We start from the raw sequence: 15538 nt of genomic DNA, 5'->3' as shown, positions 1-15538 counted from the left end.
GGATTATACTTTTTCATGAGAGGTGAATTCATGGCAGGACAGACCCCTTGGCCAGCAGCCACCGAACAACTTTACACGATGCTGGAGAGGTCTTTGGGATCCTTTTAGGCTGTCAGAGCTGCTATGGGAGCCCTGGTCAGGACGCTCATGCTTGGCCAGGCTACAGCACTGAAATCGGGGCTTTATTCAGACCCAAACCTCTTGTCAAATATTTTTCCTCACTTCAATCACTGCTTGTTAGCCCGTAGGTTCACCTTGGAGACTAATGATTGCTCTTGTCTGAAATCAGTGGATTTCAAGGAAATAACCAAACTTTAGGAGGAGTTTCTCATTTGTACTGATGAAGAGGGGGAAAACATGGTGGTAGGGAAGGATAAACACTGTTGCATTGTCTCATGAATTCCCTTAATTCTCCCTGGGGTGTGGTCACAGATGCTGAGGGTACGCACAGGCTTTTAACCTGAATGACAGGAAAAGAAATGACACAGAACCGGCCTGTGCTGCGCTGACCTGGCCTCTCAGCAAAGAAACAGCCACAGATGGGTTTGCTTTGTGCTGCGTTTCAAGCCATGAGGGAATGTGAAATGTCCCACCCACCTGCTCCTCCACTGGTCACCCCTCCAGCTGCTCGCTGCCCCAGCGACGGGGCCACACCACACCGCAGCCAGTGCTCCCCTGGGAAAGGAAGGGGCCCCACGCCAGGCCGGGCTCCCTGTGGCCCCTGAGCCCAGTGTCGGTCCAAACCGGACCCCAAAAACCAAAGTATCTTCACTCATTAGCAGGTGGAGGCCACCAGCTTTGGGCCTCCATGAAGATGTTGGAGTCCATCAATGGACAGGAGGGGACTCATGGTGCTGGCAATGGCTGGTCGCAGAGCTGCCGTGTCCCCATGTCATCCTGGGACGCACCGGAGTTTCTGGGACAGCAGCAGGGATGAAAAATGGACGATTTCACCAACTAACTTCCATGAGGGACAGGAAGCGGGGTGTAGCCCAGAGCCCCTCGGTGGCGGGGCAGGGCGAGGAGGAAAAGGAGGAGGAGGAGGAAGGCCCCAGGGCTGCCGCGGTGGCTGTGTGCCGGAGCTCGGGCGGGTTTCCTTGGCAGCCGCAAGCTCAGGGCGCTCACCATACCTAAGTGAAGATTTTGTCACCATGGCAACATTGATGTCATCGGCTCTGCAGCGGAGAGCAGCATTAACCTCAAGTGCAACTTTTTTTCTTCGCCCCCCCCCCCCCCCCCCCCCCCCGGTTTGGGGTTTTTGTTTATTTCTTCATTTCTCTCAGGAGGTGACCCCGCCGCTGGGGCCTGCAGCAGCAGCCATGGATGTCCACCAGATCCAGTCCCCTCCTCATGTCATTTGGGGGTGGCGGGGAGCCCCGTCACTGGTAGCGGTGGGATGGGGCCGTATTTCAGAAACTGAGCCAACAGGACCACGCTCTGCCCCACACACGCCGACCCGTTTCTCCTGTCCTCATAAACCAATGGTATTTCCAAGACAGACAGTTTGGAAGCTCCCGAAATATGAAGGAGATGACCCAGGGAGAGGGTTTGTACCCCAGGAGATGCCTCACACTGGCAGACCTGCTCTGGACGGCGCTTGCGACTCTCACCATGCAGGAATACAACAAGCTTGCTGTCACACCGCGTTACGGCGGAGCTGCCACCGCTTGCTTTCCCATCAGGAGGAGTCAGACAGACCCACCAAGGTGGAAATCCCACATCTCCACAAGGGACATAACACCTGATGTGAGCATCCGATGGCCACTCATGGCTCCAGCTGCATGGTGGAGGCCAAACTCTGCCCTTGGTGCTTGGGCGAGCTCCCTGCATGCGCCAGAACAGTGTCCCCCCAGCACTAAAAAGTCCCTCCTCAAATGATACCCAGCATGGTTTTTGAAGAAAAGATTTGCGAGGGAGTCAGACCTGGCTTCTTCACCAGGCTCAAGCGAGGAGACTCAGACTTCTGCCAGCCCCAGTTCCAGGGATGGATATAATCCCATTAGACAAATCTTCAATTCCCCTGGAGCCTCCTTTAACTTCCACGTATCAGGGCTATTGCTGTTAATAGTGGACCGTTGCAGAAGTCTGGGTCAGGCTGTTCCAGCCAAAAATATTCGACATGTTACCCAGCTCACTGCAATGTTAAAACAAGCATTTCACCTAATGGACAGGGCAGGAGTAACATTACAGCTGAGCTTGGCTTTCCTGCCTAACCCTCACACACAGCCCTTCTCCCTGAGTCACAAGGAATTTTTGTTTTAGCTGTAGTTGGGTTTTTTATAAAGGTCTGATTTTTTTGTTTGTTTGGTTTTTTTTGTTACACTGGACAAATCCTGTTTCTACACTAATTCATCATGCAGAGCGGGATCTGCTCCTTTCCTTACCAGGAAGGAGATCTTGATGGGCCTCATCCACCCGGCTCTGGGCACACATGTGTGGGGTGCTCACCCAGCCCCACCATTGCTCATCCCATTCCTCAGGGCTGGAGAAAGCGCCACATGGAAGGGAAATGGCTGGTAAAATAGGATCAGAGAGCAACATAAAATCCTAGTCAATAGACTAGTTTTACAATACTTCTTCTCTTATAAACAACAATCAACCAAAACATACATCTTTCTAACATTATGATGCTTAAACTGAAATTCAAAGCATTCCTGATAAATGTGTTTCTGCAACTTTCAAGGTTCACAACCCTGCCTCTCAGTGCAGCAGTAAATAACAAAACCTAGCTCCAAGATCTCAAAGCACCTGGCAAATGAGTCAGTAACATTAGTTATCCTTGATGTTGTCATAATTGGTAAAATATGGAAAGAAAAGTATCCCTAAGCCAAAGTTTCTGTATTTTAAATATAATGAGGCATACTGCATACCAAAGACACTAGCAACACTTTAATAAAAGTGAGAGTGTCAGCAGGTTTCTGACCCCATATTCAAAGCAAACTTTTCTTTTAAAAGGAACTTCATGTAATTTAATACAAAGACACTGATTTTATGGTAAAGGCATATGTAAATATGGGAGATTCTGGGTGAGAGAGACTGCTGAGATTTAAAAGTATCTGTTAGCTACTGTGAACAATGCAACTTCAAATGTATGCTGTGTTAAAATTAAAGGATTAATGTTTGATATTATATCCCAGCTGGAACAAAAATTAACAAGAAACTGGTTACTATATCAACTGCCAGACCTGTGAAGCAAACTAGTTAATTTAGGTGTCGAGACCAATTCAAATGCTAGTAATGAACTGAACACGAGCTGTGAGCTATATTCTGATATACAGACCCTTGTTTTGATCTTTGTAGATTGGTAGGAAAAGGACACATATTTACGTTGGCAGTGCTGTATCAACAAGGTTCATCCATGACCAGTGGATCTCTGTGAGGTTTGTGTACGTATATATTTAAAATCTGATAAGGCCTATTTTAAAATTACAAATATATTACAGTACTTGTTCTAGCTTGTTGGTGAAAAGCATGAAAGTGAGATTGCCTAAAAAAAATAATTAAAAAAGCAGGTACCAGGCTAGCAGAAAACATACCTGCATGTTTAATATTACTGGCAAAAAGGATATTCCAAGATCTGTTATTAATAAAAATGGCTTATCTCAAATATTTACTTAAGATGTTCCCCAGTCAATAGAAAAGAAAATGGAAAAAAACTGCATGGCAACATCCGCTTAAAACAAATATTTTGATACATCTAGTCTATTTAGTTGGAAAAAATCATTAAAAATTCAAGACACAGCAATATAGTTGACTGATGTGTTCTAATAGGTACAGCTGGTCGGCTTTACAAAGGCTGGGAGAGGTCAGTGTTGCCTTTAGCGTGAGAACGATGGTAGCACCATGGTCTTACTGCTTACATTGTGCAGAAAGTTTCAAGGAGCTCTTTTCCAGATTAGAAATCCTTGTATATATGAGACAGGAGGTTACTCCTGCTCCCAGCCATCAGGGGAGTGGAAATCCCAAAGATGGGAACAGCCCCAGCTCCTGCTGTTCAGAAGACAGGATCTTGGGTGGAATTGGCATCCATGCTTTGCTTTTGAGCCCGTCATTACTACTTCGTACCTCTAGTGCATTTAGGGATTGCCAGTCCAGAGCCCAGGCCCTACGCCCATCTACCAACAAGGTCTTTCTGCTCACACCAAAGACCTTCTTGCTCTATTTCCAAGAGGACCTTACCTGAATAGAGGCTTGATGCTCTCTAGGAAATGTAAGGAGTGAAAAATATCAGAGACACTTTTTGTGCTCAGTGCTGAGGCTCAGAGGTGGAGCCCCTTTCCCTGCTTGGCAGGGGTGGCCCTGACACGGGGCCAAGTCTGCTCAAAGCCCACTGGCCAGGCTTGCCCGCTGTGGGGACACGCAGCCGGCTCTCAGAACTCGACACCCGCAGACTCAAGAGGGCACGGAGCAACCTGTACACCTGCCCCGAGGACAGCCCAGATGCTCCACACCCGACTTGGTGGGGGTCTACCACATCTCCCCATGAGGTCCCACCACCAGCCTGAGGCAGGTGGCCTCAGCTCCTCACAGACAGGACTTGTAGATAACCCAGGCTCCACCCGGTGTGAGAGGACCATGTGAACACAACATACCACACTCTTACCTGGTAAAAATACAATGGGACAACGCTTCAGGTCAGCAGCCGTTTCAGTACTCCCCTCCAAGCAAATCCATGCTGAATTATCAGGATTTTAGGCATGTGTTTTACTCTTTGAGCAAGCTGTACCCACCCAGCTGGGAAACTGAAGGCGACTGGTACTTTGTGAGATTCATCTCTCCGTTTGGTCTTCTGAAACTCAAAACGTAGCTGTGAGCAGCGCAAGAAGCAATAGGAAGGTAGGACAACCGCGGGGTTTTAACGAGGACACGAGACAATTGCTCCTGAAACAAGGCAGTGCCGTGGCTTTGTGCTCTTTGGACTTGCATCAAAGCTATCGCACTAGTTCGGGTTGAAAGCCCAAAGCTGTGGGTTAGACAAACCCCTGGTATTCACAGTTCCCGGGAAGATGGGCTGCAGTAACCTCCCAAATGAACTCGGGCAGCTTTTTAACGGCTTTTTAACCAGCAAGCAGCAGCTGAAAGGCAGGCAGAAAAGCATCATTACCCAGGTGAAACCACCGGGGCCCCCTACAGGCCCCAGCGCTGTAGTAGAAAAACTCAGAAAAACCTTTCTGAGCGCAAGCTGAGATGCAGCAACTCTTATTACACCATGTCTAATCCTCCCCCTTTGTAACCGATAGGAGAATCCTTAGAAACTTCTAACAATGCCACTCTAAAATCGCCACGAGCTGGAGGCCAAAGGCACCTGCCCCGGCAGAGATGTCTTCCACAAGTTGAGACAGACCACAAGTACCATTTTATTTAACAGCACACTGATCATCTCTGAGCTTGCTCCGATTTTTAGCCTGCTGCCATTACAGGGACAAATATTTGCTGGCTCAAGATTGGGAAGGATGCACAAAGGAGCGATTTGTTGGGAGGCCGCTGCAGAAGGCAGGACTGGGGCAGGTGTTGAAGGGGGATCTCCTGCACGCCCTTCCCCTGCTCACTCCATGTCACCCGTGTGGCATCACAGCAAAACCAGCGCACCGGGGATGTTCAAGCTTCCTCCACGGCTGAGGAGCCAGCTGAGGCTGCAGAACCCAGAAGGCAGAGCCTGGGGAGCAGCAGGGGTGGGGGTCACTGCCCACAGGAGGAAGAGAAGCTGCATCCAACGTGTGCCCGCACTCCGTCAAGGCCTATGGCTCCCCTTCCCTGGGACTGCACCACCATGGGAGTATTTCTGGCTGTTCAGGGTCCAGGAGGGCTTTGTGAAGTCCCTGCTGTGGCCAGGGGAGGACAGCCCATACGCAGCAGTGGCTGCTCAAGGGGAAAAGACTCAAAAAGCCTGACAGCCTCAGCTACAGCTGTCTTGTTTCAGTGGGAAAAAAATAAAGGCACGGTTTATTCTCTTTATCAAAGGCCATCCTGTGAGCACTTCTTACCTTGGCTGGAACACAGTACAAATGCTTGTTTCTCCATGTGTCCTAAAGTCTGTTTTGTGGAATAGAACAGAAATATGGATAAAAATGAGAGTAAAAGAGCCAGGTAACATAGGTGATGAAGGTGGCTCTCAGAACATCTGCGGGAATTGGTTTCAAGTGGGGCCCGCTGGTTTAAAAGCTAAAGAAGTTTAGTAATTGTCTAGACAACCGAAGCTCCAGCTGATTTTCCGCTGCTGTCCAGCCCCGACACTGATGTGCTTTACTAAGGGCTCTACTAAGCGAGTAGACGCAAACGCCGTGTAGCCCTCCATTTGGATGCTGCCCTGAAATGCACCTTAATATACAGAAACCCCTCAAGTCTGGAAACACGCCAGGGTTTCCAGCACTGCCTACTTCAGGCAACCAGGGCAAAAAAACCACCAATGCAACTATATTGACGGCCAGCACGAGAACTCCTTGAGCCTGTGAAGGATTAGGAAGGAGCAGAGATAAATGGTCTTGGGGAGGGATAGAAGAACCAGACGCGCAGGGACTCAGCTGTCTTCCTCCTCCTCATCATCCCTTCTAGGTGACGGCGCCTTGAAACCTGGTGACTGGTGGAAAACACCCACACCAGCGGCCTGCTGGTCCCCCACCTTGTGACCGGAGGAGAGGGGCAGTGCCGAGGCACCAGCCTGTGGAGCAGAGCAGCAGCAGAAGCGAGCTGCGGGAGGAGCGCGGCTCTGAGACACTGTCCTGGGTAAGCTGTCGTCCTTTGGCTCTGGCATCTCTGCACCTCCCACAGCAGCCCCACGTCATCGGGCCGAAGAAAGCTTCCTTCAAAGAAAACACAAAGCACGCAGCTAAAAGATATTCACTTACAGTTTATTTTTGCCTGAAATTATTTCACATCTCTTTGTACACAGCTACAGAACAGTAGTAGTAAACCATTGGTAAAAGCAACAGTGCTAAGGAAAATGTTGGCATAATTTTTCTTCTTTTTTGTTTTTTTGTTTTTTTTTTTTTTTTTCTTCTTTCTTCCCATACTGCATCCGCATACAGTTTGGGATTTGAAGGGGAAAAAAAACCTGGCACACTACATGAGTTAAGACTCAATTTCTGTTTCATTTATTAAAAAATAAAAAAAACAAAAGAAAAAAAGAACATGATTTGGGTAGGGGTTGTCTATGTAGCAATAAAGTTTTAAAAACAAAAACAAAAACAAAAGCTTGGCTTCCATTGAATAAGATTAAATATATATATATTTATATATAAAAAATTACATTGGCTGTATGTGAAACCTTGAGGTGCTGAAGAATAAAATAAAGGTGTTAAACAGAGGAAAAACTTCTTTTTGTTTGGTTTTTTTTTTTTTTAAATAAGCAGCTCTGTACAATGAAGGCTCATTATGAAAAAAAAAAAGTCAACAGCATAGTTATAAAAGAAACCACAATTTTTAAAAAATCATCTTCTAAGCAATTGTGGAATTTGAAAAATGTAGCAGTCACATTTACAGACAGGTCAGAGCTATCAGATCAGCAACAACGCTATTTTTTCAGTCTCCCCAGAGGAACATGCAGAACAATGCGTGCACAGAACAGGTAGGGGGAGGGAGGGAGGAAGGGAGGGTTGAGAAGAGGAGGGGTGAAAAAAATAGAAAAAGCTGATGCACAACATGGAGGGAGAGCTTTTTTTTCTCTTTTTGAAATATCGGACGTAAACAGAAAACAACCGAGGCAACTTGTAAAATCTAGTTTTGCGAATACCCCATTGGCAAAATAAACGACGTCTTTTCCCCATCTCCCATGTTTAAACTTGACATGGTTTAAAGACTAAAAAAGTTTACAGACTTTGGAAGGAAATGTGACTTTTATTAATCCCTGCGTCCCCCCCAATAACCATACCCCCCCTTGATAGATATTTTCCTTCCTATTTGATAACATTTGAGGCATTTTGAAATCAAAAAGACAACGCGATGAATGTTGAGAGAGGGAGTATAATACAGTATGCATTACTAAAAGGCAATTCTTCAAGGAGGACATTTCCTTTTAAAAAAAAATAATAATAACAACAAGACAGCAAACTAGTTTATACAGTACTATACGCCAAAAAAAAAAAGGGTAAAAGAATTAATTCATAAATAAAAGACAGGTCCCAGACCTGTTATTTGTGAACCATTTTCTTAAATAGGTGCATTATGTAAATCTTATGTACAACAAAATTACTTTGCATAACAACTGCAAGGACACAGGAAGGAGGTGAAAATCATATTAGTTTTGGTTTTCTTCTCTTGAGATTTTTGTAAATTTGATTCTCTGGAGCAAAACTGGTGAAAGAGGAGTTCTGACTGGATGGGTGCCAGCCAAGGAAACCCAGGTAAATAATGACAAATGAATATATTTTTTTTTCTCCACACGGCATAAAACACAAAGGCAAATAAAATCCACAAAGGTGTTTTTTTCCTCTTTATAATCCTCTTGCTGCTACAAAGTCCTTTTTGTGGTTTGGGTTTTGTTGGGTTTTTGTTTTTTGTTTCTTTTTTTCCTTTTCAATTATGTTGATTCCAAAATCACAAAGCTGAAAGAATCCGGCTGGGTCCAGGCTTGCCCCGTCCCCCCCAACACACACAATGCCACTCCTCTACCCCACAACCACGACTCCTACTACCAAGTCCCAGGACTCACTGCTCTACACGTATTAGCCAAAAGTTATTTTCCGGTTTGCTTTTTTTTCCTGTTTGTTTTAAAAATCTTTTGCTTCTCATGAGAAGCAAAAGAGAAGAGTCAGAGGCAGGGAGAGTTCACCACGCTTCGGTGTAGCGGACATCCACTTCTTTCAGATTGGGTAGTTTAGCCTGCGTGGGAGGGTAGGAAAAGGTCAGAATTAATGACACGTGTTCAGGACGCAGGAAAAAAGATCCCATCAAATCTGTACTGTCAGCAAACTGGGCGGATTGATTTATCGGCCACAAACTGCAGGAAAACGTGCTACGACCTCAACCCCGCAGAGTACCAGTGCTGAGTTCAGCAGTGAGCTGACGCATACAGGTGTTAACGAAGGAACAAGATGCTGAGCCTTTACAGACACACAAGACTAAGTCACACCTGCGGCAAAAACAAGTGGCTCCAGTAAAACCCACGCACCAGCAATCAGGTTCAGATGAGACTCTGATCTTTCTTTTTTATACAAATGCAAAATTTGTATGTCAAACTCCAGCCATGAAGGCAGCGGACTCAAACTGCAGCAGACAGCCACATGTTCCTTCTTCAGACTCCACACTAAGTCATTGCTTGATTTTTCCCTCCATCTATTAAAAAAATTTGCAGGGTGTTGGCAACTTTTGGTGTCTTTGTGGTCTCCTTCCTGTAACTCCACTGCATTTGGATGTACTGTTCCTGAATTACCCTGCGCAAGGCAGATGGGAATTGGCTGTTTGCACTGTTCCTACTTGTCGATCCCGTTTCCATGCTCTCCGACCATAATTGTACGGCTAATTCTCTCAAAACAAACAAACACGTTTAATTAGGCTAGGGCATAATTGAGGAGTTGGAAGTTTCTAGGAGTCATTATTACCTCATTCCCTGATTTATGTGCACACATATTTTGATAAGAGCTAGTCATAATCCTACAGACACTGCCAGCAAATAATTTTTCAGTTAGGCAATAATGACTTCAGTAGTGGGTGTTTATTTATTGTCTGGTTCAGCCTGCCTGGTACATATGTGGGTGTCTGTGTGTGTGCAAGTGTGTTTAGTGGGGTGGGGGATGGAGCAGAGAGGAAATGTCATCACTGGTGTGTGCCCCAAATGCTCTCGCAGACCAAGGGGAGAAGAAGGAAAGATTTGTATCAAAAATACGTTCTTTGAAGTCTGAGCTGTTCTCAACAGACCTACAACCATGTGCCCGAGGGAAAGAAACTATTACCCTCCCTTTGAACACACACGGAGCTCTAAAAAAATGGCCACTAAGATAAATCTCAATGAAAGAGGTGAGAGGGGGAAAAAGTGATGCATGCCTGTTTTCTCAGCTTTTTTAATTCTCTGCAATCATCAGGATTTTGCTCACAGCCAGTTTTGCTGTTTGCCCTGGCAAGTCACTTTCTTGTGTTGCTGCTAAGGACTGCTAATGCAATACTAGAGCAGAGGGAACGGGTTAGGAAAATATGACTTTCGGTATTTCAGCAAAGGGGCTCAGAAGCAGGGGTAGGACTGGGGAAGCCTTTCAGTGGCCTTGATTTCAGAGCCCCGGGCCAAATAACAGCATTGACCTTGATTGTCTGTAAATGCCTGGGGCTTGATACAAGCTCCATTGTGTGAACCCATCTGCAAGCCAGCTGTTAATTCCAAGGACGACTTCTTTGCATATACAATTGTAACACAAGTTTTGAAAACTCAATCTTGAAATATCCATGCTAGCAGCATTGCAGCTGAGTCCCTGGGGGAGCCCTGGCTCCACAGCCACCACCAAAGACATACATTTGCAGTGAATTTTGAAAGCTTCAGTTTCAGGACTTGCCTCAAGTTCAAAACTCAACCCAAGGTTGTGACCTTTTTGAGTAAACCTGGCACAACCTAAAGTTTCAACACACAAAACAACATGATGTTGAGTTTCATCTTGAGTACTTGGGTTTATAAGGTAAGACTTTGGGAGATGCGACTCATGCAACACCAGAGCGAAGACAAAGCCCACGTGAAGTCATGAAAGCCAACGCATCTCAGGCAGTCTTTGTCTGAAACCACCTGGGGCCATTCCCCTCCCACAGCTACATTCTAGTTCTTTACACCATTTTGCCGAAGTGGTTGTAAATTCACAGTACAAATGGTAACACCGGACATCTTAAATGTCAAACTTGGGGACGGGGCATTTGTGCAGGTGTTTCTGTTTAAAGCCCAGCTCCAGTCTAAGAGGCATCAAGATAAACTTGCACCTTCCTCAATGCTTTTAATTCTCCCTTTGCATTCTGAATCAAAGCTCCATAATGCTGTTCACCCACGTTACTTTTGGTCCTGTTAACAGTACAGGACATGGCTTTGGAGGTGCACACTAGATTTTATCTGTCTGTGTATCCTCATCAGAAACAACCAATATGCTATTTATGAAACCTTTACTGTTGATAACACTGGCAAAAAGATTCAGTTTCTGATTCCATCTCATACTCATCCATTCATCATATTAAATGTTTCCTGGGTCCATCAAAGCCAGCAACCTCCAAATGCTGTTTTCAGTCATTATCTCCCCAAAATAATCCACTTCACCCTCTTCAGATGACTTTCATGCTACCCACTCCGTGGGGTCAGTTCTCTCTGCACTAGGCACTGCCACCACGCACTTGCTAAATCTGCAAGTCCTCCTGGGCCAGCTACTTCTCATCTTTAGTGGAAGCAATTCAGAAATACCTTGAGATCTTCATATGTATCTGCTGAAAGTTTGGTGCTGTTCATATTTAAACTACACAGGCTCTTCATGGCTAAAAGAGAAAACACACAGATATTTATGATCATGCTGCATTTTCTTAAAATATCAGGCTTACAGTAGGCCAAAGCATAAACAAGACATGACTATGTGCAGCACTCTCAGGAAAAAGCTGAATAGTGTAAAATATAGAAGTACGAATGGATAAACAGCTGTTTGGGCCCTCATCCAGGAAAAAGTCCCTATTTAGGAAGGGCCATTAAGCATATGCTTAAGTCCGCTGACTTCAAAGGAGTTCAGGCAACTTCTCATAATCAGTTTCCTGCACATTATTCTGAATAGTGCCTGTTCTCAGTGCTCCGCATGGTGCACACAGGGGCCATGCTGATCTAGCAGTCCTCCTTCTCCCCTCCCTCCCCCCCATTTCCATTTTAGGCTCCAGTACTTAGCAGAATAGTTTCCTAAGATGAGCCATAACTACTGGCTTGTCTGGCACGTCTGTGTAGGATCAAGCATATTAAAGGAGCCCTTTAAACCCAACAGGCAAGGTTTATAACACACTGTTGGTTGTAGGAAAGGGTCTCACTCTGCCACATCCAGCAGCTCTCGGTGCACAGGGGAATTCTGAATGCTGCTTAGATGGCCCCACTCTGCCTTCCCCTATTTAAATTAAGAATAGTGAGAGTTTCACCTCCCCAAAAAAGAAGGAACAAAAAAATGCCAGAGAGGGTACAAAACCTGCTGTGCATGGTTGCTAAACTCACTAATAAGTTGCTACATGGCTTTGCAACCTTCCCCTCCTGCACCACAAGGTCAGACTCCCACCCAGAGGAGACAACCACAGGAGGGCGCGTGAAAAAAACCTGGGAAGTCCCAGGCCAACGGGTCACCACGTGTGAGACCAAGGCAAGTGCCATTGGTAAAGTTAGAGGCGAGAGAGCTGGAGCACAGTCTGGGACAACAAAGCCCACACGAGGCCACTGAGCGTGGTCAGGCTCAGATCACCGTCCTGCTTCCGCTGCCTGCAGCTGAACGACCACCTGAGTGGGCAGGGAGGAGGGAAGTTTAAACCCAAACACAACCACTGCCTGCCCTAAAGCCCTGTGGAAGGAGTGCTGTGGCAGGCAAGAAATCAATCTTCTATCTGAACCCACGTGAATTCCTCCAAACCCACATAATTTTCCTCTGTAGCTTATTTTGGTCACTTACAACTCAGTGCCAGCAGCCCAGCATCCGTGACAGGAGTCTCGCACAGGTTGAGCACTTGCAGCATCGTGAGGTGTTCAGACAGAAGCCGCAACCCTGCATCTCCAAACTGTGGGGCACAAGCAAAGTTGTTTTCAAACAATGCAGGAGCATCGTGTGCAACTACCACAGTGCACACAGGGCACATTAAAACAAGGTTTGCAGATGAACCCTCAAAGCCACGCTCAGATTGTCTACCGCAATCTCAAATGACAGGAGAGAAAGCAAATAGTTTTATCCCTATTTTGCAGAGGGGGAACAGAAAAATTAAGTGACTTGTGCGCACTTAACCGCAGGCCATCATTTAATTAGAATGGTGCCTTTGAAGTCTGGACTTCATATGAGAGAGCTCCCACCCAGGCTATACAAGATGGTTATGGCAGTCTCAGCCAGTTCCCAACCACATCACAAAAAAAAAAGCGTAATGCAAGTGGTATTAATTAGCTATTTTGGTCTCAAGAACAATGTACTATTGATTGGTAATTGTTCTATTGACCCACTTCGTTTCTGCTATTTCTAAAGTCTAGATTAATGGAAACCAGGATATCACAAAATAAAATGGAATCTAAACTTTTTTTTTTTTTTAATTAAAAAAAAAATCATACAAAAAGCAGGCTCTTTGTCCAGTGACATCAAACTCATTTTGAGAAAGAAGCATCAAAGTTCTCAAATCCAAAAGTTACATTGTTAGGACAAATCTGGAGGAGATACAAGACAGTCTTAAAATAAGCAAGCAATCAGATCCTACTTCATATTCCCCACACAAAAAGAGGAAATTTCTAGGATGCAAAAGCAGTTAGGAAAACAAACCAAGATATTTACATGACATTTGAGTGAAAAAAAATGCTGCTTTTCATGGTTGCAGTGAGAATAATCATATTTTCAGCAAGCACTACAAATAGGTGCTAACAGAAAATGGGGAAAACTTATTCAGTGGAGAATCTCAAAGACCAAAACCAGCAGGGAAATGGAGAATAAAAATTTAATTTTAAAAGCTCTTTCAATTAACAGTGGAATAATTTATTCGGTCAATTTGGCCTCTTTTTGCTTACAAAATAACCACATTCTCATTATAATTTCCTTCTATATATTCGTTATTTGCGTTTCTTTTTGTTGCTGTTGTTTTTAAAGAAATTCTGGTTGATCAGCATTCAGGGCAATTAACTGCTTACATTGCATAGACTGTGTTTTGCTTAACCAGATGAGCTGCACAGCCTCATTTTTTTCATCCTAAATGGGTGAAAGCATAAGCACTTCTCAGATGAACAGCAGCACATGTACTGCAAAGTACACAGTATCAACAATGCCTAACTGGAACATTCAACCCAAGATAGCAGCAACCCTTTTATAATTAAAATAAAAATTTTTAAAAGTCAATTAAAAAAAAGGGAAGAAGAAAAATCAGCCTCCAAGATGAGCTAGACCATAGAAAGGCCCTGTAAAAATAGCATGAGGACAAACTCATTCTAAGCAAGCCTCTTCACACACTCTTCTTGTGCTGACGTAACGCGAAATTTCAGAATTAGTCAGCTTTGGTTCCCGCTCTGAGTTTCAGTCTGCAAAGCACTTACCTGAGTTGACCACAGGTTCAGCTGCTTGAGTGAAGGCAGTTTAATGAGGTGCTCAGCACAAGCACTTGTCACATTGGTAAAGGCCAGGCTGAGGTTTTCCAAATTTCCAAAAGATCCCGAGCTTAGCAAGCGGGCCAGGTCTGCATCCTGAAAGCAAAGAACAGAGATTGATAAGCAAGATTGACTCCTCAGCCTGCAATCGTCTGCAGTGGTGTCACTGATACTGTTAACCAGCAAGAGTTGCACAATTACACCACTTGTTTACAGTAACAGAGAACCACACAGAGAAGTTTCTGTTTGTTTGGCAAGCAGCTGGGTTCTTGTGGCACTGTTGCTTCACACACCCTGGGAAAAATTTATCCAGACATTAGGACAAAAATTTTCTTTGCGTGTGTATCCTTATGAGACACGAAGGCTTCAGTGTCAGAACAAATGTTGAAGACGGGTCTTTTAACGTAATGAAGATTTCACTGCAAGTTCTAGATCCAAACTGTGGTCAGGACTGTTACCTGGCCTCAGTGAAGTTAGTCTGGGTTTACACCAGGCCTAACTGCAACAGCAATGGGTCTCTTTCAGACTTTTATATCTGAGATCCGGAACTGGACATTGTGAAGTCTGCTTTTTTAATGCAAAATTCTGTCCCCAAATCTACCATTAGATCCTACTGTAAATTCCAAATCTGCGCACCAGTACAAATCTGACAGTCTGATGCTTGTACTGGTGTTGGAAACTGCTGCACAGAGCTAAGAGCAGAAATGTGCCCTTACTTGTGTAAACTCCAGTTGTGTTAACAGAGCAAGTGGAATGGCTCCCCTCTCACTGACCAAAACCACTGTGCCACATGGCAAACATAAATCAAGTGTTTAAATATGGAAAGACAAAGCCTGTTTTTCTATTGACATGATTAACTTACTGTGGACTTGGATGGCAGTGTTAACCTTGTGGGACCACCTTTTCTTTGCTGCAAGAGAGAAGATATTTTGGTCAAACAAACTGCCATTCTACATTTCAGACCAACTGAAATACAGCAAGCTCTTCACTAGAGCAAACCCTGCTCTGATTTCAAAGCTCCCGGCCTGCCCTTCCACCTCTTCCCTGCTTTTTCTGCACTGACAGATTTTTTTCTGAGCGTGCTAGATGCAGGCCTGTTGCTACCCAGGGGACATCCACTAACTACAGCTAGTGGTCTCTGTGCCATGGGTCAGCATTTTGTCTGATTCAGTCTGCCATTATTTGGTTACTTTCACTTTAAAGGAAACAGCCTTAAAATGCTGGACTAAGATAGCAAAGGGGTTGAGCCTGTGCAGCTGATAAAATCATTTGTTTGACTTCAGAAAAAGCATATAC

The 15538-nt window shown here is 45.0% G+C and overlaps 1 protein-coding gene across 1 annotated transcript in view; it reads right to left on the bottom strand.

Moving 5' to 3' along the window:
• Window positions 1-6827: 6827 nt before the first annotated feature.
• The window catches only part of CMIP (c-Maf inducing protein), a 135757-nt gene continuing 127046 nt past the window's right edge, over window positions 6828-15538 (bottom strand). The window contains exons 17-21 of the mRNA XM_074881521.1: window positions 15105-15152; window positions 14192-14338; window positions 12585-12690; window positions 11360-11430; window positions 6828-8817 (exon numbers count right to left, since the gene is read on the bottom strand). Of these exons, the coding sequence (XP_074737622.1) occupies window positions 8764-8817; window positions 11360-11430; window positions 12585-12690; window positions 14192-14338; window positions 15105-15152 (426 nt within the window). The 3' untranslated portion in view covers window positions 6828-8763. The remainder of the gene's footprint in view (window positions 8818-11359; window positions 11431-12584; window positions 12691-14191; window positions 14339-15104; window positions 15153-15538) is intronic.

Source organism: Strix uralensis, chromosome 12 (assembly GCF_047716275.1).
Source record: "Strix uralensis isolate ZFMK-TIS-50842 chromosome 12, bStrUra1, whole genome shotgun sequence".
Taxonomy (NCBI): Eukaryota; Metazoa; Chordata; class Aves; order Strigiformes; family Strigidae; genus Strix; species Strix uralensis.
The sequence above is the reverse complement of the archived record's forward strand: the minus strand, read 5'-3'. Positions and strand labels throughout refer to the sequence as shown.